At 35.7% G+C, this 22,611-nt stretch overlaps 3 protein-coding genes across 7 annotated transcripts; 1 reads left to right on the forward strand and 2 right to left on the reverse strand.

The window, feature by feature from the left end:
- Positions 1 to 593: 593 nt before the first annotated feature.
- Positions 594 to 5,700, reverse strand: LOC124174395 (outer mitochondrial transmembrane helix translocase). The gene is made up of 6 exons (XM_046553518.1): positions 5,370 to 5,700; positions 4,235 to 4,471; positions 3,004 to 3,205; positions 2,689 to 2,885; positions 2,427 to 2,602; positions 594 to 2,118 (listed from the first exon to the last, which is right to left on the reverse strand). Exons 1-6 carry the CDS (start codon positions 5,520 to 5,522, stop codon positions 1,956 to 1,958), a joined length of 1,128 nt encoding a protein of 375 aa, XP_046409474.1. The 5' UTR covers positions 5,523 to 5,700; the 3' UTR covers positions 594 to 1,955.
- A 6,152-nt stretch (positions 5,701 to 11,852) lies between these two features.
- LOC124176915 lies at positions 11,853 to 14,899 on the forward strand. Of its 3 annotated transcripts, none has more exons than XM_046558804.1 (5): positions 11,853 to 12,624; positions 12,710 to 12,757; positions 12,845 to 12,982; positions 13,144 to 13,360; positions 13,516 to 14,899. In XM_046558804.1, exons 1-5 carry the CDS (start codon positions 12,515 to 12,517, stop codon positions 14,233 to 14,235), a joined length of 1,233 nt encoding a protein of 410 aa, XP_046414760.1. In that variant the 5' UTR covers positions 11,853 to 12,514; the 3' UTR covers positions 14,236 to 14,899. The 3 variants fall into 3 exon arrangements, with proteins under 3 accessions (XP_046414760.1, XP_046414751.1, XP_046414768.1); XM_046558795.1 differs by having other exon boundaries at positions 11,856 to 12,624; positions 13,513 to 14,899; XM_046558812.1 differs by having other exon boundaries at positions 12,535 to 12,624; positions 12,828 to 12,982; positions 13,513 to 14,899.
- Positions 14,900 to 15,368: 469 nt separating this feature from the next.
- Positions 15,369 to 22,086, reverse strand: LOC124176874 (dyslexia-associated protein KIAA0319). Of its 3 annotated transcripts, XM_046558696.1 has the most exons (16): positions 21,950 to 22,045; positions 21,553 to 21,761; positions 20,722 to 21,162; positions 20,462 to 20,634; positions 20,006 to 20,380; positions 19,577 to 19,802; positions 19,075 to 19,448; positions 18,884 to 18,995; positions 18,539 to 18,687; positions 17,916 to 18,106; positions 17,548 to 17,647; positions 17,141 to 17,461; positions 16,846 to 16,947; positions 16,452 to 16,637; positions 15,976 to 16,147; positions 15,369 to 15,861 (listed from the first exon to the last, which is right to left on the reverse strand). In XM_046558696.1, exons 3-15 carry the CDS (start codon positions 21,150 to 21,152, stop codon positions 15,996 to 15,998), a joined length of 2,892 nt encoding a protein of 963 aa, XP_046414652.1. In that variant the 5' UTR covers positions 21,153 to 21,162; positions 21,553 to 21,761; positions 21,950 to 22,045; the 3' UTR covers positions 15,369 to 15,861; positions 15,976 to 15,995. The 3 variants fall into 3 exon arrangements, with proteins under 3 accessions (XP_046414652.1, XP_046414644.1, XP_046414662.1); XM_046558688.1 differs by lacking the exon at positions 21,553 to 21,761 and having other exon boundaries at positions 21,950 to 22,086; XM_046558706.1 differs by lacking the exons at positions 21,553 to 21,761; positions 21,950 to 22,045 and adding an exon at positions 21,821 to 21,913.
- Between the last annotated feature and the right edge of the window lie 525 nt (positions 22,087 to 22,611).

Genomic DNA, 22,611 nt, shown 5'->3' on the forward strand with positions numbered 1-22,611 from the left:
TTTTGTAGCCCAATGTTTTCAGTTCTCAAAATACACGCGCATATACCATACTGAGTGTACTATGCTCACGTATGCACATAATGTACATACTAGTGCTTGATATATCAGGTGAATCAGCTCGACGAGCCTGTAAAATCAGCTGCGATTGCATTTTGGCAGGTAATGTCAGGACAGTTTAGGGGCTGACTCAATGTTGATTAGCTGGGAGTTTTTTGAGAACTTATCACTTCTGTCGACTAATTAAACTTGTGCTGAATTAATTTTTCTCAAGTATGACCGAAATAATGGTTGTACAGCAGGAGTTCGTAGAAATGAACAATCTAAATCTCAAGTAAACAAGATTAACTGTATAAAAATATTCGACTGCTATAAAAAAAGAAATTTGTTCGAGAGGTGCTTGTAAGCCGAAGGTAAAAAAAAATTTAATTTGTTCACTCTCAGGTTCAAAGTACTTCAAAGAATGAGAGAAGGTGAAAGTTGACTCTAAGTAATAAATCTGACAACGAAAGAATCGATTTGAAGCCAATAATACCTGAAAAATTTAGATACAACTTTTCATAAAAGGTAGAATAATGTGAGGATTCCAGCACATATAATTTTTTTCTCTAGGGATACTATTCTTTATTAAAAACAAATTGCCCTTCATTCGTTTATACGTATTCTCAGATGGGAATCAGTGTTTTTCACTGTCAGATCTGCAATTTACAAGTAATAACTAAAATTCAAAAAATGTGCCGATTTTTCTTGTTAGGTTCCTGCTAACAATTATACATATGCAGAGGGAATCTCCGAAGAAGGTGCTTTAACACTCACAGCTGTTAACAAAACTTGTGGAGTCACCATTAGTGGCACAATTGGGTAAACTCAAAAAATTCTTGCGGTATGTATGTGTAACGAAAATGACTTAAAAATACCTCCAAACAGTCATTAAAAGAATGCTTGAATACTTCTGTAAAACATGAAATAAGGAAGATTCAGAAGGATATTCCTATATTATTGTGGATTTCAATATTCCGAATTTAAATATTCAATCATTTACCAATAGATTTCTCAAGCAAACAAGATATTTTTGAATTGTCCTCAGTTTGAAAACATAATATCGCAATATGTTGAATATCCGTCGAGGTTTTTGATACGGGATTTCACGAGTAAAACCTCGGGTTTGACTATTCCGCGCGGCTATCCGAATATACCGCATATTACAAATAGATCAAACAAAAATACGTGAAAAAATAAAATCTAAGAATCAGAGAACCACTTTGATTCAGAGTCGACATTCAGCTCAATATTTTTAGTGTAAACTATTGATAACGATGATCTTGAAAGGAATTCAACCGTGTAGTTTTTCGGATACATTCGTTCCCACACTTTCATCAAACTCACTGTACAACAATTTGTTCATTATTCATTTTTTACTTTTCCGCCATGTCTCAATCCATCATATTCATCTTTTGTCATAAAGCTGCGCTAAAATTTAGCACATCCTGATAATCAAGAGGTGTGCCTCGCATAACAATAAAGGTTTATGACCCCATAATGGCAGCTAGAAGAATCACAATCTGAGTAAAAAATTTGTGTTTGTATAACTTTTCTATTTGTCAATGTTTACACCGAAGAAACGAACTTAAAATTGAAAACAGAAAATACTATCTGTTTCAAAAATCAAACATAAACAGTTGCTCTGTGGTAATCCTAATTTTCACGTATTTGAAAGTTGAAAATGCAACAACTAAAAAGCTTTCGTATATCACAATGTTTACAGGAATATCCCTTTGATATTTACTATACAAACCTATTCTACATATACGCTAAGCTGTCACCTGGAACAGGAAATATAAAGTGTAGAGTCCTAATCCATGATGTATTCAGGGAAACAAATGGAAAAGAAGTACTGGGTGAATCAGAGTATACTAGACACTTGAGTAGTTGAATTTAAGAAGAAAAAACGATTCATCCTAATCTAAATCAAGTTTAACAGCATTAAGAGTCCCCGTATGCACTTTGGAGTCCCTCATTTTATGCACGGAAATCACAAGATCTTCCATTGTAATGGGGCGCAGAGCGTCATGATATTCTTCATCATCCGTACTCGTACCAGCAGATGCATTGGCTGCGGGTCTGAATCAGAAATACACCACAACATATAGCAGGTTTATTTTCACTTTTCAATACTTTTATATAAGCTTATACTTATACAAGCATATTGATTTACGTAAAACATAAAGTTACCTTGAAATACTTTAGATAATACGAACCGTATGTAGTACCAGGTTAAAATTATTTTACATACATACATGGTTCAATTATTAGATAATCTTTGATCCTTTATTTTGGGATAAAAGACTTCGCTTTTTACCAAAAGTCCGATACCACATGTTATCACTGAAAGTTACCACTTTTTAGCCAATGAAAAAATTTGTACTTACGCATGATGACGAACGAAGTCTCTGACACGATAGACAGATGCGTTTCGGCAGAGCTCTCGTAAGTCTGAACCAGAAAAGCCATCGGTCATTATGCTCAAACTGGCTATATCAACCTCTTCCGCCATTGGTTCCTTCTCAAGAATCAATTTTAGGACTTGGGCCCGTTGTGCAACATTCTTGAAAATGGCAATTCAATACAGGCTCATAAGTCATACTCATCACAAATGAAAAAAGTGAAAGTTAGAACGAGGACTAAACTTACAGGCATGCTAATGTGAAACGTCGCAGGCATACGCCTCAGAATAGCCTTGTCGAGATCTTGTGGTCTATTTGTAGCTCCCATAATAATCACGGTACATGTTGGGTCTGTGATAAGTCCATCCCATAGTGACATAAACTGTGCTTTCATCATTGCTGTAGCTTCGTGATCATGTGTGTTGCGCATTCGAAGGAATGAATCTTCACAGAGCATGTTATTTATTAGTCACAGTTGAGAGCGATATCGCAATTGATTGTGAAACAACTACACATACGTACACACATAAATTGTATTGATTTTTTTATTGAAGACACGTACCAATTTCATCAATGAAGATGATGCATGGCTGAAGTTTTACAGCCAATGTAAAAACAGCAGAAGCCAACTTTTGACTTTCTCCATACCACTTGTCAGTCAAAATGCTCACATCTAAATTTATGAATCGTGTTCCAGCTTCTTTAGCAGTTGCCTTTGCAATCAGAGTTTTTCCACACCCAGGTGGACCATGTAGCAACACACCCTTCAAGTTAAAAATACATGTTGAATATTTGCAATCTGTGATACCCAACAACTGCACCATTATTATATGAGGTCAGTTCAAATATTAGGTCCAAGTTAGTAAAGTCAATGTAACAAGATGTCAAAAAAAATTACGGTTTTGCAAGTTTAGAATTGTCACAAATGCAGTAAACAGTTGACCATAAAAGCTGAACTAAAACAAAACGTTCTAGTTTTGCAACTATAAATTTAAAAAATTGATTCGAAAATTAATCAATAGCATCGTTTTAGAAATGTTTTTTACATCAATGTTACAAGTTTCCACGTCTCGTTAAACTGCAAGTATCAAACAACATTTAGGTTGGTTGAATATTGGAATAACCTGAATAACACATTGCTGAACAGTTTTAAGGATCAGTAACAATCTAATGAAAGGAATATGTACGATGCTACACACATCGATTTTACACCAAATTATTCTATACAAAATTATCCTACATAAAAATCCTTGTAATCAAAAATCATCCTGCACAACATTATATTCATTCAAGATTATCGTACAGAAAATGATGTACACAATGTTACTCATCACAAATTTATCCAACAACATATTATCCTACACAAAATCATATCCTTGCAGAGCGCATCTATAAAAGAACACTACTTATAAAACAAAATGTTGCAGCATCATATTTATATAAAGCAACACCAGGAATTGTATAGATACAATCGTTTGGTATCCTCCTACTCCTGTATGTCTTGGATAGATACAATTTGCAGATGCTCTTTATATAAACCCTATGCTACATTTTTTTTGAAAATAGTCCACCCATATGAAGTTTACCTGTGCAGTTGTATTTTTTATAGATTTGCTTCTATCAGTATGACTTTACATAGGATAATATTGTATACAATAATTTTTTGTAGGCCTGCTCTGTAAAGCATCTATGTGTGCCCGATGAGAGATAAAATATAAGTGACTAGTTCTAGTTCTTTTTCTATGCATGTTACGACCAGGGCACTCGGGAGTATTTTCATTTATTATGCAAACCTTCGGTGCTTGGGTCAGTTGTGAATCAGCAAAAAGGTCTTTTCGCTGTATTGGCAGTATAACAGTTTCTCTGAGTTCCTGGATCACATTTTCTAGTCCTGCTATATCTTCCCAGGATATCGTAATATCGTTGGGATCCACCAGGTGACTAGCAATCATCATCTCATAATCTGTTAGCTGATCGATAGCTAAAGAAACATTTTCTGTCATTCCCAATCTACGTAGATGTTCCTGAGCCTGAAAAGCACACTTATTACAGATGTATTGCAGAATCCAAAGGATAATCTTGATCATAAATTGCAACTCTTATAAATATTCTGAGACATCTAACAAATCAAATTGTTCGACTTTTTCCTGTTAGTCATAGGAGTATTTAATTTAGGCTCTTCAGCCATGGAATGGAATGGTTTACACAACCATTCGGTTTCTTTCAAGTGTAAAATTTAATTCATGTTTGTTGACAAATGGAATTAAAATATAAATAAAATCTCATGCTGTCCGGATACGAAATTTTCAGAGATAGCACTCTAACTGTTTATTTTCAATGTTTTTCAGACAATTGCTAGAAACTATACACTAGGAATTCTACTTGAAGACATGCATAAATTTTCTTGAGTCGAAATTATCATAAACTCTCATTTGTTGTCTGCATTACAACAAAAATTGCGATATCAAGATTGGACGTGGAATATCATGTTTAGAGAAATGTCAATTAATCTAGTTTTAAGACAATAATTACATATCGAGCCGAAAAATGGGACGATTGTTATTAGCTTCTGGAGTTGAAGTTGCTTGGGTAGTATGACCATCCCAATGAAATGGGGGAATAACCCTTCTTATTACTAGCTGACGCCATTAGAGCAAAACGAATTAGAAAAGAATCAGCCATAAATTCTAATGAATTTGCCATAAAATATCCATCTCTCTCGAGACGCTATTGCTTTTGAATGAAATACAATTCTACAGAAGGATTTGAAATTGCTCTTGCTTCTTCGTGGTTCGGCAAACAAATTTACAGCGCGATGTGACCATCGGTATTGAGCACGATTGGAATATAATATGGTAATGGGAAGTTTCTCGATGCAAAAATTATAGAAGCCTAATTTGATTACGACGTAATTGACGCATAATCAACCTTCTTTTTCGCCTTCTTCTTTGATTTGGTTGTTGGATCGAGTTGGTTCATCAAACATCTGATGCTGATGTAGGTAATAGCCGTAACGACCGATAATCTCACTACGAGCCCCACAATTTCACTTCGACTAAATGCTCCATCCGCCATATTCATTGTAATTAGTTTTAGTTTTGAAATATTATCAAAAAATATTAGTAACGTGACGCATGCAATTCCGCACTCGATGAATGTAACCTAAAACATTTAACCAAATCGTGTGAACTGTGAGCCGTGTAACGCAGCGCAGATGGCAGACTAAGGCAAATCTATGCTATGAACACGGTGTGAGAAGGAACCTTATAGACCTTAGGTAAAGCAAAGGTAAAGAAGAAACATATAGGAAGCCGGAGTCGCTGTTCATGCTCGCGTTTTTCGTGGTTTCCATTTAGTGGCGCCCTCTGATACGAAACATCAGGCTCGCGCACAAAACGCACGGTTAAATTTGAATTTATGAATTCTTGTAATACAAAAAATTCAAGAAAAAAATACTGGGAACACTGTACCGGATTGCCAAATGACATTGCACGAACTTCTTCAAGAAGTCGAGATGTTCACAACAAGTAACGAGTAAAACTTTCGAATTTTACAATTCAACGATTTTCCTGTGTCGACTGCGAAAGGTCAATTGGGGAGAAAGATGTTGGAATTGCCAAACTCTAAATTGCCAAAGGTATGTGCACCTTGTTGACTTTAATTAAGTAACGAAAATTATCGAAAAAAAGAAGGTATTTACATGGAATTCACTCTGAATAAAGAATAAAAATCCGAAAGTATTACGATTCCACATGCGTTACACATTATCGAAGCATGAGTTTTATTAACAATGAGTTAAATTTATGCAAGACTAAAATTGTCATTTGAAAAACTACAATATATTAGTATTTGACGAGTGACAAATTCACTTATGCTCGTTTCCACACCATAGCGAGCGGTAGAGCACGCGGTGCGTTTTTTTTTAATGTGGTATCCCCAGTAGGCCTACCCCACGGAGAATACTTGCAAAATCGATCTTACGTTCTTCGAAAAAAATTACAGATGACTTTTTTTCACATGTTAATTCTGGTAAATTGTTTTTCCCAATCAATTTGCTCTCGCGTATATTCGCAATTCGAAATTTTTCAGTCCAATTAACCTGCTGACTATTTATCATCGATGAAAGATGACTGCTTTAATAATGGATGAAAGATGGTTGTTTTTATCTTACAGGCGAACGGCTATTGACTTCGAATGTTCGCGCATGGGGTTTTTTCCTTATGAGGTATGAGATAATCACTAAAATGGAGAACCTGATGAATACGCAAAACATTCAACAACTAAACCAAGATCTAAAACATGAATCGCTGAAAGACGTTGTCATTTGCCTATCGGAAGATGATGCAGAAATCTTTGAATTGGAAACAAATCGGAGTAGAATAAGCACAACCACCAAAATACGACAGAGCTGTATAATTGTACAGTGAAAACAAACCGAACAAGACCTATGAGTGGGGACCAAGACTCGAGAATAAAAACTCTGACAATAAAACAATCGCAATAAAAGACTAAAAGACCATTAAAAGAAACTACAGCTGCATAAATTTTACCACACTTTGTGATCATGATGATTCTGAACTACATCGCTAAGTCTATGTATCGGTGAAAACAAGATGACTGACCCTGAAGCAGACCTGAACCAGACCTAAGCCTAAAAAATAAAACGTCAACTTTTTAGTATATTCAATAAAACTCAGTTACCTGGAACAGATGAAAATACAATTACTGACATATGTCGATACAGACAAACATTTATTTAGCTTAGATAGGTAAAAAATATAAGTAACGAAAAAGAGAAAAATTAACTAATTGAAACAGGCAAGAGGATTGATTAGCTGAAACAGTCAAAAGGTTTCGTTAGTTGAATGAAACAGAAAGTTTGATAGCTGAAACAGATAAACAGTTTGGATAGCTGAAACAGGTAAAAGGTTTAATTAGATGAAACCGATAAGAGATTTGAGTAAATGAAACAGATAAAAGGTTTGATTAGCTGAAGCGGTCAAAAATTGCTTCAGCTTTAATGGACAGAGTATTCAATTAGCTGAAACAGATAAATGGTTTGATCAACTGAAACAGGCAAAAAGTTTGATTAGCTGAAAAAGACAAAAGGTTTCGTTAGATGAATGAAACAGAAAGTTTGATAGCTGAAACAGATAAACAGTTTGGATAGCTGAAACAGGTAAAAGGTTTAATTAGATGAAACCGATAAGAGATTTGAGTAAATGAAACAGATAAAAGGTTTGATTAGCTGAAGCGGTCAAAAATTGCTTCAGCTTTAATGGACAGAGTATTCAATTAGCTGAAACAGATAAATGGTTTGATCAACTGAAACAGGCAAAAAGTTTGATTAGCTGAAAAAGACAAAAGGTTTCGTTAGATGAATGAAACAGAAAGTTTGATAGCTGAAACAGATAAACAGTTTGGATAGCTGAAACAGGTAAAAGGTTTAATTAGATGAAACCGATAAGAGATTTGAGTAAATGAAACAGATAAAAGGTTTTATTAGCTGAAGCGGTCAAAAATTGCTTCAGCTTTAATGGACAGAGTATTCAATTAGCTGAAACAGATAAATGGTTTGATCAACTGAAACAGGCAAAAAGTTTGATTAGCTGAAAAAGACAAAAGGTTTGATTAGTGGAAAAGACAGAAAGTTTTATTAGCTGAAACAGATAAAGGTTCCATTAGCTGGATCAGACAAATCAATGATTATCTGAAATAAGCAAATGTTTTATTACCTGAAACAGACGAAGGTATGGTTAGCACAATCACACAAGTCTATACATTAACAAAAAAAAGGGTCGAGTCCAACATGGTATTAGCTTTAATATCCTTTACGTCGATTATTTATTGTATTGATTAATACAAAATATTCTAAATTTTTTGAATAGACATTTCTTTGTGCTTTGAGTTATTAAAGTGAATATCTTTTTCGACTGAACATTCCATAGTTTTTAGTGCATTCGTTAAAAAATTGGTTTTGTTGCCCTGAAACAAAAAATAATACTATCAGTTGAACGAGTGTTTCTGTACATTTCAGATATATTTCATAAATACTTACGCCGACATTCTCCACTATCACTGTACACTACCGAGATTTTTGTACCAGCGCGTTGAGCGCCGCCATTCAAATACTGCGCTTTCTCTCATAAATGAAAAGTATCAAGTCCACGCGCAAAAGGCGGCATGGAACTTGAAAACTTTATTATTCGTAACAAAATTGACCGAAGAGCTGAAAGATCAGCACATCGAGAGAGCGTAACTTTTTTATACACTGTTTGCAACATCGACGCGTAAAAAACGTATCCGATTCCAGTTATTAATTTACACGCAAAAGGCTGCGTCCAGTTCTCGTGATTATGCGCAATAAGGCGTGACAGATAAACTGTCAAAAAATTTATATTACCTGGGACTGGCCCCAAAAATTCTGTAGAAACCCAATCCACATCTGCATCTTTTTGAATTAGATACATTGCTATGCAGATTGTTTTTCTCAGATTACTAATCGAAATTGGGAGGGAGGTTGGAGGAGGGCATGCACTATAGTGTGGCGTGACGGTCGGCGGTCCTCTTCGACTCGAAGTCTTCGAGCTCAGCATCTCTCCCCATCTAGCGTACCACGGAACGCGATAGATGGTCTAGAGATGCGTTTTGCCCATTCAGACGATCACATAGATCAATTGAAAGGAATACTGATCGGTAATGACTAAATAATTGAATTGAATAACGATTGGAAAATGGTTGAAGAGTGATAAGAAATGGTAAATTCAATCTCGTTAATATCAAATGCTTGCAAATGGTCGAGAGACTCGAATACGGAGTCTTTTGGGAAAAAAATTTCTGTGATCGTTTGACGCTGTGGATTACAAAAGTTAGTAACATCACGGCTCATCGCGACCTTCCTAACCTCGCCTGGGAACCACCCAACGGAAAAGAGAGACTCCCACACACACATGCATAAACCCCTCCACGGATCCCAAAACGTCCACCTACCTACCCGGTTACCTATATTCGATCTAAACGATTCTCCATTTTTTCCAACACACATCATTCTTCATCATTTGCACCGTGGTCACTGACTTACATTTTCGTTGTTTACCTGTTGGGAGCAAAATGTTTCTGTATCATAGTCTGCCTACTCAGAATACAGTATCGCGGTTGTATCCCGCCAACCCTCGTATTGTATGTATGATTTTAGTAAATGTCGGCAGACTATCGGTACATTAACCTTTTGTAAATTTGATTAAAAACATCCTGTATGCCAATTAGCATTTTTCTAAGCGAACTAAGCCAGCACTTCATCAATACTTGTTGGCTGTTAAAAGATTGAAAATGATATATAATATAAGATGCAATTTGATTACGTTACGTTATGCCAGAATTTGGAATTTCATCGATTTAACAATAATGTGAATAATTGAATTCGTTTAAGCCTCAGGTGAACCCACCACTTAAACGACATCATCTGTAAATTCAAACGTAGATTATCACATCAGTTAGGAAACCCAATTCGATCTCGCGAGTGTCGAGTAAGCGATGGTTACCTGTCGCGATGCTCATTCCACTTTTAGCAACGTGCAAAATTTCTACTTTATGTAAGTTACGGTAAAATAAATTGCGAAAAAAAAATTATTCGACAAAGTCAAGCACGTTGCGATCGCGAATGAACCTATCCATGCAGCTAAGAAATCGAAGATTTGTGTAACAATTGTTACCGCCACGCTACGTGACAGAGGAATCCCAGGGAAATACCCGTAACCTAACACATGCAAACTCACCAACGTTGCTGAGAAATGAAAAAGTTACTCGGAAGTCTCTGCTTAAATCTGTGAAAAACAAAACAGAACACTTGAATTAATTTAGCAAATTGGCTTTTCAGTTTTCAAATTAATTATTACTGTTGTCTAGTTTCATATTTATGCATTGCATTTTATGCAAGAACAAAAGTTCGGCTTTATACGTACCACCGTGAATTGTTAATCAGTAATTAAAATAAGTATTGGTACCTCAAATCTGGGCTACTTCACACTCTTGCATGTAGTAGTTCTTGTAGCATCTCAGGTTGAAGCGACGCACTTTTTACCTACTTCAGATCTTCACTAATCTCTTATAATTCAAAAATCCGCACCACAATAATACTCGATTCTACACTCACTTTTTGTGCTGTAGCTGTCTGTTTGAACCGACTGAATAAACTTGATAACAATGCAACTGCGCATTTGCCGAAAATCTAGCAAAAAAAAAATCAACACTCGACGCACAGAGGCAAAAATAGGTATCACTGAAATACGAAGTTACACAAACAATGAAAACTCGGACGAAATTCACCTTCAACGTTCGTAGGATGTTTTTATTCCAGTAACTTGGTTTTTCTTTAGGCTATACGTTGCTCCTCGTATATTATTCACAGATGAGTACGGTGGAAATACACTGATCGAACAACGGAACAACCTGAACAACACGATCTGAATATCGAAGTGTTACTGAGAGCTCTCACTCTGATTGCTCGGTAACGACTGATGTCGCACGACGCTCAGAAGAGATTTAAAATAGTTATCTGAAGGACGGAACATAATAATTCTCCCACCCTCTCTGTCGCTCTTCCCATGGAGTGGGGGTAGCTGCACGCGCTTGCCTTGCTGCTCATCCCCTCCCGTTGCCCCCACTCCACAGGTAGAGCGACAGAGAAGGCGAGAGAATTATTATGTTCTGTCCTTTAGCGAACCGATTCAAACCCGTTCACGGGACGTTTACGCCGTTGCTTACGCATTCACAATCCAATCGCGCTTACGCTATAGAGACTTATAAAGATAGACTGAGCGCTCCTATAAAAGCGTTTTCCACTGGTTGCACTAAGTGTGAACTGAGAGCGCACTAGTGGCAGATTTGTATTTCCAGCGTGTTCCACTGGCAGCTCGGGTGTGTGAACTTAGCGCTGAGTGCGCAAAATATTGCCGTGAAATCGGGAGTCGGTGTCAAAGCATTGCATTTATGGCTGCCGATCGTGAAAGAGTCTAAGTAGATGCTGTGACAGCAACTCTTTTATTAGATCTAATTTCATCTTCGTCTAGCAGTGATGATGACTTGCTGGAGTCGAAAGATAGGGGAGAGATTCCCAAAATTTTAAATTTCATAGGAGTAATCCACAGCATGTCCGATATCGAAGTATGGTTACACATTTTTTCAGCTTTTAGAGGTTAACTACTAGGTATATTTCAGGAGATTGGGACAACTTGACTTGCTACTTAATAATTTTTATCTTTTCAGTAGAATTGTCAATTTTTTTTTGCTCTTGTATGCTCGTGCCTAACATTTGTGACATTTATTTACAAACAAAAAATTACCGTTGCGTTTGTTCAATTGTGCACTGCACATCACATTTGTTATAAAGTGCTATAGATATAGGCGCATAATTTCGCCTCATTCTCCTCTACCGCCTCGATCCCCGCCTCAAATATCGTCAGAGAGAGAAAGAAGTACTCCCAGCATATTTCTGTCCTTTAAATGTTTGCTTCAAGCGGCTCATAAGAGCGCTCAGTCTATCTTTATAAGTCAATGGCTTACCCTAGCCGATCGGATGTGTCGTATATATTTCCCCAAATGTCAAAGTCCATGTATCTCTAACGCGAAAAAGGGCTTCACGGTCCCATTCTATACACAATTCTGAAGGAAAACACTGCAACACTATTTCATTTGATGCAAAAATCAAGAAATGGCGGAAATTATACGAATTTGCTATTAAAATTGCTTAAAGAAATGGCACGGATTCTACAAAATCGCAATAGTAAATTCGTAGAATTCATGCGTCTAAGGAAAATGCATTGGAGTGTTTTTGTTCAGAATCGGATATAGAATGGAGCTGTTAAGCCCTATTTCACGTTCACAATACGCACAACGTCGAAATCGACTACGGCACCCCCTTAAGAATAGATGGGTAACCAGCAATGAATTTCTTGGGCTGCTAACTGTGCTGTGTAAATATGGTGTGAACCACGTGTAAACTTTACACTAAACTTTACCTCCGTATTTTCAAGTTCTGTTTGTACTACACGTGCAAAATTTCTTCAACTTGCATAATGACTACGCCGGTCTTATCAAAGAAGCAACAAAAAAAAGCATTATCCGGAAAGAAAGCTCCGGTTAAAGGGTTGAGAAATGTCTTGGCCCAACCTTACGAATTTTGTTGGTAAATAGAAAAAATTATTGAAATTAGAATCATGCTGTATTTGTATTATAACCTGTAAGTAAATGAGACTTATTCATTCTAACAGGCCAATTCTAAGAACCGACATTGGGGATTTAAAAACTTTGCTGGAAACGTGAGTCTAATTATCGTACCTATCGATTTAGAAGTTTTAAAAATTATCAAACTCATAAATAGTCACTTAGTATCAACTTTGTGACAGAACCATGCCAGCCATCAGACGACCACCACTCAATCTACCATGGTCACATTTGGGCAGGATGAAAAAGGCGGAAAGACAAGCAGCCATGGAGGAAGCACGAAGAAAACTGGACACACCTCTACCAGATCAGAATATGCTGTAAGCCTTACTGATTGCCTGAACCTAATCTTTGAGGAAACTTCTGAAAATACATTGTTTAGCTTTTAGCATGTAAAGCAAATATTACACACTTACAAAATTACAAAAAAATATCTAAACTCTTAAATTACTGTAGTAAGTAATTACATCTGTTACCGTAGCAACAGCATCGTCATCGGTGTTAACGAAGTTACACGATTATTGGAAAGAGATGATGCATGTTGTGTAGTACTGGAATCTAATGTCGAGCCAATGCTTCTCATAAAGCACATTGTTACCATGGCAGACTTGAAAATTATCCCAGTAATTCTTGTCCCTTTTCTGAAAAGTGTGATGCTAGAAACAATTGGATTTGCTTGTGCTGCTATTGCTTTAAAGGTACATAATTTCTGGTAAATTTCAATCATACTTCCTTATTACTGTTCATAAATTATGAATAATTCACATTTATAGAATGTTAATATAACTTTCGTGATATTCTTGACCTGCTCATGATTTTATAACTTTTCTGAGTAAAGTTTTATTTTCAGAAGATGGTAGCCCAGTCAGAATATCATCATTTCCATCTTTTGTACAAAAAAGTATTTGAATTGTCAACAAACTTCCCCAGGAATCGACCGCTCAAATTGGAGCTCCAAAAACCCATTGATAGCAATTCATTCATAGATGAAAATATTATGAATGTTGAAAATTCTCACCATAAACACACTGCACATTCTGATAAACCGTTTACTCTGTCAACTGATGTATATAAGTACAGAGATTCACAGAAACAGAGGGTATTTGTACCTGAAAGTTCAAATACATCTGATATTGTTACAGAAAGTTCAGACAGTAATTATATAAGCATAGGCAGAGATATAGATTTTGCAATGAATGATGTTGTTTGTATAAAAAATAAACTGAAAACTAGGTATGTCGATATACACGAGAATAAAAGGATGGACCTTTCAAATTTGAAAGGTGGTAGTTCACAGCTAGATGAATACATGTCCCTGGACCCTGATGCAAGGTTATGTGGATCACCAGTTGATCAAGTGTGTGAAATGCACAATGATTCCTCATGTGAAAGAAAATCTAAAATTCTAGGTATGAGTCAAGAGATCTCAATGAATTTCAAGAGTGATAAGACACATGTAAAATCCGAGAAATTCAGTGAAAACGTCAGGTATAAGTCGCTCAAAGTTAAACGAATTCAGGGAAACTTTAAACGAGTTAAAGCAACTAAGCTGCCTAAGAAAAATAAGAAATAAAATCAGTTGACTTTTACAATCTCATTATCATTGACTCTCTCTTTAGCTTCAAGAAACATGAAACTTCATATGTGTATATCTGTATCAGTTATTTTATTGCCAAAAGTATGTTTTCCCCTGTGTAGGTCGAAAATTAATTTTAAACTGGAAATTTAACTCTATCAAATGATAGATAACGCTAAGTAGTGTAACAATATGTCTTTCTGACGTTAGATGATGTGAAAAACTAATAAAATAAGAGCATTAATCAGTTTTGGTTGATAAATCATGTATTAACATCCGTCACTACAATAAAAAATGTGCATTGCCTTAAAATTCCTCGAGTACTACTCTATGAATGACTCGATTCTAACATCTATCAAACAAGTTTGAATTAACTATTAAAAATTACTTATACACGAAACATCGAAATAAACCTATAATGAAAAAATTGTGCCTTTGGCACATATATATGGTGGTACTTTTTTTAATGACAATTCGTCATTATATTCATTTTCACATTTTTAGTAATATCAACTAATATTGTAAAACATTTCATGTCGCAATCCAATCTTGAAATTATCGTTAATCGCAGAGAAAATACACATAAACAATTTTAAGCAAAAAGCGGGAATGTAGATATGTAAAGCTAATATAACAAAATCCATATATTTGTGCCCCATAATGAAAAATAAAAATATCACTGATATGTGACTTTCTGTGAGAATTTTAGTACACAAATACCACTTAGTTCATCTCTGCAGAACTAAAAAAAATTGTATAATATCTATAAAATCATTGCACTAATAATCTGCACCAAAATTCTAATCCATTTAATACCACAGCCGCATTTACAATTTGATGCTATATAAAAATCTCGTAATGGATATGGGATTATTCGAAATCTGAAACAAACATACCCCGTGGTACAACTCGCATATTTGTTAGAAAATAAATTTTAAGATGATACATGAGTTTAGAGACCGATGAGATGCCTACGAGTAGACATTAGAATGACATTGAAAATATAGATATTACTACAGCAACTGCCGATAAAAATGTACGCCTCCGTCAATTTCCAGTCTCTGTTTCGATGTGTTTATATTGCAGGTACATAGATTGGCGTCATCATCTATTTTAGATACGGAAACATGTTCAATCTCCACAAGCAATTCTATTTTACATATTCTATATTGTATAAATACATTCTTCATTTCCTTGTAACTTAAATGTATGTATACCAGTATTAACTGGTAGAATATGTTAACACAACATAAATTAGAACTCATATTCTGATCAGTACTAGTATACTTTTGCACAATGTATTGTGCCAAATCTTTATATCGATCACACTTTTCGAAACATTCAACGTATCTTTATATTTTAATAAAAGCTCTTAATTGAAATGTATAATAATTAATATATTATTTGTATATCACGTCTATAAAATACAATAAAGGAGCCGTGTATGTCTCCCACATTATGTGGACACCACAAAATTATTACCCCGTTTTCAACTGTCAGTCCTGACAAAACGTTACTCTGCTTGAGTTCGTTGATTGCCTTCTACCATAGCATAGCTGACTAGTATTGTTTGGTGGAATTCATCAATATTTATTAACATTTTAATAATCAACTGGGCCGCGCCTACGGCAGACAGAAAACCATACACATAGTTTAATGTAAGCTAAGTTGCATGTATATTATTGACAATGTTTTTTTTTTCAACCATGGAGTTTTTCATCAATTTAAGTAACTTACCATTGCCAGATGTTAAGATCTCATGTTTTCACTCTAGGACCTACTTTCAGAAATCCATTTCGGGATTTACCATTTCTAAGATGAGTACTGACTTTTCCTTTACGACTTTCGAACAATACATCGTCAGAATCTGTATCAAAATCTGATGGCGTTATTTTGTTGTGAGTCGAATCTACAAATATGTAACAAATATAATTATGACATTAAAATAGTGTCTAATTACAATTATATAAAATCTTAAACAGATAAACGTTCTTGGTAATCTTTAATCCTCATCTTGATGCGAAATAATGTGTTGATGCTGCACATATGACATTGACGAACATTCACAGACATGAATATGTAAGTGGTAGAGCCCCCTCATTTCTTTATATCAATCAGGTGACTCTGGAGGATAACTTTATATAACAAATTAACTATATAAAATATTTCTAGCCGTGCCTTAATGAAGTCCAGATTCTTATACTACTACTTACATGTACTTGGGTCATCTTCAGGTTCTCCTTGAAGAAGCGAGTAACGTGCTGTTTTTTTTTTAGTTCGACTGGCACGTCGTTTACCAAAGCATAATCGTTGCATTAAACATATCAAACCCCAGATACATCCCACCCAGCATATAACCAATGAAAGTAGGGCTATTATAACATATAAAATGCTCCAATCTGTAACGTGTTTCCAAATAATTTAACAGATGTCTAAAGTCTTAATATGAGAGCATATTAATAATCAATGACTTTGTAACATAAATTTAGTATAAATTCTATTTTCCATCCAATTCAACAATTATACTTCTCTACATTGATTGTATACCATTATTCAACATATGAAAATAAGTTATGCAAAATTCTTGCAAACGGTGTTTTCACTCACCACAATTAGCTTCACCATTACCAAAATACTTTTGAATTAAATTCTGCATCCAGAAGGCTTCGCACAGACATTGCCTACTTCCTTCATCGCAGACACCATGTCCTATATTAGAAATTTCGTTTTCAACTTAATTCTCTGAAGATTAATTAATATAACTTATGTTATAATGAAAGTATATTCTAAGATTAGAATATTAGTATTGATGTAATTTTTAATTACTTTTCCATGACCATTACATCATCTGATGTAATACTAATCTATAATCAACCATTTTCTTAATACAAGATTTCTGTACCTGAGCATTTGTTTTGACAAACAGCGGTTTCTACACTGGCTACTGATAGTTGCAGAAGGCCAGAGTCTTGCCTCAACTTTTCTTTTAATCTTTGAACAACTTCTGGTCCAGGCATCAATGACTTTCCTCCATCTTTATTTACATAAAACACTAAAACAGCTCTGCCGGTACGAGGTTCTGCTCTTATATTGCGCACAACAATGTTAGCTTCATCATGGAGTAACATTTGTAGTTTTACTACCAAAGAATCGTTCTGTGATTTTGTAAGGAGTCGTGCCTCAATATTTAGAGTTAATTCAACCAAATTCAGTAAGCGGGTATCTGCAACATCAAAGAAACAATGTTCTATTAAGAAAATCAGTTTCATACGCATGTTTGGAAACAATTCGAGATATCATTCTCTTTACCTGGTTTTACAATCACTGAAACAGTATCTTCGCTGCTCAAGCCTTGATCATCGGACACTTTCAAACGAAAAACATATCTACCAGGAACAACGTCGGATAGCTGGGGGAATTGCGAAAGTAGAGAAAATTAAAAGAGTATTGAATATTGCATAATTAAAGATATAATCCAAAAGCATTACTATCGCATTTGGATCAACTGATTGAGTTCGGTAGTTTGAAGTTTTAACAGGAATTGGACTGTTCGATACCTGACCATGTATGGTACATACAAAAACATAAATACATAAAAGCATAAAAAAAAATCAAAAGCATACAAAAACATTTGGTGTAACATATTGTATTTCATAAAATGAAATAACAAAACTCACCATTAAAATTGGTGATTTATCACTTCCCTCAAGCACAGTACCGATTGCAAGACTCGATGGATCTCGTGTCCATAACCATTGGCCAACCCTTAGGTCATCGCTAGATTGAGATCCGTTAATTACTATTATGTTCACAGGTTCTACAAGTACTTGATCACCACCAGCATTAGCTTTTGGTGGTGCGTTTTTATCTGAAATTTTTAAATGGGTGATGCTAAGTGACTATCGGGGAGGTGACACTCACAGCTGTCCTACTACGAAAATATGGTCAGGTAATATCGCCATCGTGTCCCATCGCGTATACCTATATTATGTGACACTGATAGTTGTGAGCCCAATTGACTATATGAGCCACTTGACTACCAGCGCTATCAGCAGCCCGCGACATTTCGAGGACCGTAGGAATTATTGTGTGTCAGAGGGGTGGTGGCTATTTTCTTCATTTTTACACTAGATCTTAACAATTTAGTAAATGCAAATTTCTTTTGACACTCATTGGTACGAGTCCTCAATGAGAGGCCAAGCCGTAAGTAGCCACATTTAGATATTATGATTCATTGAAGACTACGTAAGTGTAAGATAGTGCAAGTAGAGCAAGTAGTTCTAGTATATAATATACTCACTTTGTGTTACTGTAACTCTTACAGTGTCTGAATTTTTATTCCCATTATCATCAACTATAATCAGTTTAAAAACGTATTCTCCTTTAGTTAATCCAGTCACATTAGTAACGGACTCGTTAGTAGCAACTATCACTGCTTTGCTAGGCCCACTATTTGGAAATGGATATAAGTCAAGGTGAAATATATGTGGTATACATAATGGTTCTAAGTAAAAAAAAAAATGTACCATATTAAGTATTCTCAAGTATTCAATGTCTCAATACGAAATTAGTATTTGTAATGGTAAAATCATGAAATTGTGTCATATGGTTGAAAAATGAATAAAATTATTAGGTGTAAACCCACCTCACTTGCTCCCAGAGATAGGACGTTATTTTGACGTCATCTTTACTTTTGCTGCCATTAAGTCTTGTGTGAGTCTCTGGTAAAGCAATAATTATATCTTCCCCAGCATCGGCTGAAATTTCGAATGTGGACGATGTGTTAAAAAGCCATACGGTAGCTCAATTACAACACAAGAATTGCCTGTTACTCACCATTAGGCGGTTTGTTAGTTGGTGCTTTTACAAAAACATGAACTTCGGCCGTCGAGGATTGTTCCGAATCATCCATTACCTTCAAAACAAAGGTATATCTTCCCTCCTCTAGATTCGATAATTGTAAGTACGGCGTTCGAGTGTTCTGCATATCAACAGCTTTGTTTTGGTCCGATTGACTTTTGGTCCATTCCCAACTGACAATGCCTCTATCATCCGTACTCAAATTACCATTCAGAGTAATAGTATTCTGAGGTAAATAGATTATAATATCCTCGCCAGCATTTGCGCTTGGAGGATAATCAATCACCTTTAATACTGTTATGTTAGCTGTTGTAAAGTTTGTTATATGATCAGAGTCTTCAACTGTTAATCTAAAAAATAGAGAAATTAATGCTGTGGTAAATATTTTCAATTAAAAAAAAAAAAAAAAAAAAAGGAGGTCAACATTTTAATTAACATTTCTCAACGCCTTACAAATAATGTTAAGAAAAATACATACTTGAAAGTATAGTTTCCTGCAATCAGATTGTTCAACTGAAGTGTAGGGGTATCTAAAAGTTCTGGTTGATAACCAATTGGACCCTTCTGCAACTCCCAGTGATGTGAAATCACTTTGTCGTCGTCCGTACTTGCCGATCCATCTAACACAGCTCCCGTATTAGGTAACTTCACTACTTGGGATTCCGGTGATATTACAGCAATTGGTGCCTGATTTACTCGTTTGGCTACAAATGCAGAAGATTGATAACTCAGTCAGAGAATACATGTTAGTTGATCAGTAAAATGTATGAACCTACATACTGCAATTTGACATTACAGTAGTTTCATTAGAAATCACGTCAAGATCATGTACTCAGTTGGATCATTCGTCAAATTATCAATGACATGCCAGGTAAATCAATGCAAAAGGTAGCATTATGATACTTACGTGGTAGAACGCTGACATTTGCATATGCTTCTCCATAGGCATTAGGACTGCTAACAACGACTTTGAACATATATAAGCCCTCGGAAAGATGGCTAAGCTTTACTGTGACACGATTTTGATCCATTATAGTTCCAGGTGGCCCTTCTGGTTGACTTAATAAACTCCAAACATAATTATAATGCTCGTTCCCTTGTTCTGCCGGGTAGGTATATGCTGTTAATGTGGCCTCATTTTCTGGGAGTTGAACTTCCTTAGATACAGCTGATACTGATAGTTTTTTTAATGGAGGTTTCACCGATGTGCTTGACTCCTGTGTGACATCTGAGGTAACTGTCTGCCTGAGACCATTGAGCTCATCCGTTGGTTTGCAAATTCCTTTAAAATTAGAAAAAATGTGGTTACAATTTATGGTGTTACAAAGTAGGTTAAATTTTAACATGGTTCTTGAATAATTACCTTGCAATGTTCTCTTGTAATTATCAATACACTGACAGAATCCATTTTGAGACTTGTCACCAGTTACACAAACCTCATTCTCTCCACATTCTTGCAAATCAAATGAACACTCGGTGTTAATGTCAGATCTATATGTATAATCATTTTGATCGGCGGCAGCCATCAGCAAAGCACTGAATGAAATTTATAGTTGTATTACATTTAGTCGTATCTGAGAAATATTATGTAAAAAAATTAAATGCGAACTAAATTGTACGTACCTGGTATCCTCGTTATCTTCGACCCAATTTGCCCATGGGCCATCTCCTTCTACAGGTCTGATTAATACCATAGTTGGTGGAATATAGCTATCAGCTTTGTCAGGCCGATATAGCGGAGCACAGAGTTTATTGCTTCTACATAATACATGATAGCAAGTATTATTATGCATCAAAATAACGTTGCAAGTCAGATCATGGCAACATTCAGTCACGCAATGGACGATACTTGTAAATGAACTCATCTCTGTAAACGTTCCTGCACTGTAGTTTCCCATTGGAGCAAAGCCTTTGTATTCGTATGGATACATATCGGGACACATTCGTTGCCAATTCCCAAGTGAAAACTTGGAAAATTTAGAAAACTTAGAAAATTGGCTTGTCGTGATTTGCAGGCACAGGAGAAGAGACAGTGTGTGGATTAGGGATTTCATTGTTCAATAGCTGCGAAATTGGAAAAAAAAAGGAGGATATATTTCTTCAAATTGGGTTATTGGTTATTGTTATTAGTATAATTACGTCATCTTGAGTATTATTTTAATAATTTCATATTGCATGAATGTAGGAATATGTGAGAAATGAACACTCTGTATTGACGCATGAGTGGTTGACGTTCGAGAGATAAAAATTCAATTTTACAGATTATCTTTACTTCAAAATTTTCAATGTCTATTTACTGCATACACTATGTCATGAGCAAAGTGTTACTAGCATATTACGGATTTATTCATGTGATAATCAAGCTATATTCAGTGTGATTTGAGTATAACCAAAGAAAAATACTACATAAGTGTAAAGTTAAAAAAAGAGGTATATCTTTTATCAGACACTTACCGCCGGTACATTGTCAAAACAGAGAAATAAGCTGGTGAATATAAAGAATATAGAGTCGCAAAAGTGGAATGCAAAGTATGAAAAATACTTGGTAAAGCCGCTTTCGATAACACACTTGACGTCTGCCGTTTGTACAATACGAAGTTAGGTTAGTATCACCAGCATATGGCACATTATGGATTATTCTAATATCAGTACATTAGAATAGCCTGCTGGTAATTAACATAATGTCTCTTATTTCTTTAATCCCCAGATGTGTTTCACGTACGTTTAACGGGAAGTTTTTATCAGTATGTAAATAATCTGCATCCGGGTCTTATCGCACTTCCTCAGTTCTTTCTGACGAGAATCGGTCTGACAGCCGTTGCTAAAAACTTTAAAACTTTTGCTTACTCACCTGTAACACAAATTCACCATTCATGAGTCAGATCTTCAAGGCTAAATTCAACGCCAATGAACCATTAAAAAATCGGATTTGACAGTTCTCCAATCCTTCCTTCTCTTTGATATCAGTGGACTAAATTCACGACTTCGTCTGCTTTGACAGGTGTGCGATGCCGTCTGCACTGGGCTGCTACTGGCATGGCGTAGAAATGGTGCATGAGATAACCAATCCTAGCTCCGTGGTGTTTTACAGAGTGATGTTTCCATAACTTATCGCAAGATGTCGGTAAAAGACTTATGCGCTGACGCTGACGACTCACGGGCACGGCAAGGGCTCGGTCTTTGGATGCGTTACGATGAACTGAAGACCACTGAAGACGTTTAGATGTGTCCCAGCTTTGCCTTCAGAAAGAGTATGGAAACTATACAAGGAGCACGAACTCCATGTAACCAAGTAGCAGCCTGAATTAAGATGACACTGGTGTTCCGTATGCACCGAAGGCAGTGCAGGGAGTATGGGGTGGTAGTGGAAACTTTCTACGAATTACATTGCAAGATCATCGATCAGTCGGCTTGAGCATCCCTGCAACCAATGACACTTCGGTACAAAAAATAAACCTAATGTAAACGATTACTGTGATAAGTTTAGTCAATTCACCTACTTGAGTTCTTGCT

Source organism: Neodiprion fabricii, chromosome 1 (assembly GCF_021155785.1).
Source record: "Neodiprion fabricii isolate iyNeoFabr1 chromosome 1, iyNeoFabr1.1, whole genome shotgun sequence".
NCBI classification, from domain to species: domain Eukaryota; kingdom Metazoa; phylum Arthropoda; class Insecta; order Hymenoptera; family Diprionidae; genus Neodiprion; species Neodiprion fabricii.

Bases quoted from the DNA above. Each gene is read 5' to 3' on its own strand.
- LOC124174395 (XM_046553518.1), bottom strand. From the start codon at position 5,522: ATGAATATGGCGGATGGAGCATTTAGTCGAAGTGAAATTGTGGGGCTC. The intron at 4,472-5,369 runs GTTGATTATGCG...TGTGCTTTTCAG, and splicing joins AGAAGAAGGCGAAAAAGAAG to GCTCAGGAACATCTACGTAG. The intron at 3,206-4,234 runs GTTTGCATAATA...TTTAACTTGAAG, and splicing joins AACTGACCCAAGCACCGAAG to GGTGTGTTGCTACATGGTCC.
- LOC124176915 (XM_046558795.1), top strand. From the start codon at position 12,515: ATGACTACGCCGGTCTTATCAAAGAAGCAACAAAAAAAAGCATTATCC. The intron at 12,983-13,143 runs GTAAGCCTTACT...CTGTTACCGTAG, and splicing joins CTACCAGATCAGAATATGCT to CAACAGCATCGTCATCGGTG. The intron at 13,361-13,512 runs GTACATAATTTC...TTTTATTTTCAG, and splicing joins GTGCTGCTATTGCTTTAAAG to AAGATGGTAGCCCAGTCAGA.
- LOC124176874 (XM_046558688.1), bottom strand. From the start codon at position 21,152: ATGAAATCCCTAATCCACACACTGTCTCTTCTCCTGTGCCTGCAAATC. The intron at 18,107-18,538 runs GTGAGTATATTA...TAAAAATTTCAG, and splicing joins AAGAGTTACAGTAACACAAA to ATAAAAACGCACCACCAAAA. The intron at 17,648-17,915 runs GTGAGTTTTGTT...CAATTCCCCCAG, and splicing joins ATAAATCACCAATTTTAATG to CTATCCGACGTTGTTCCTGG.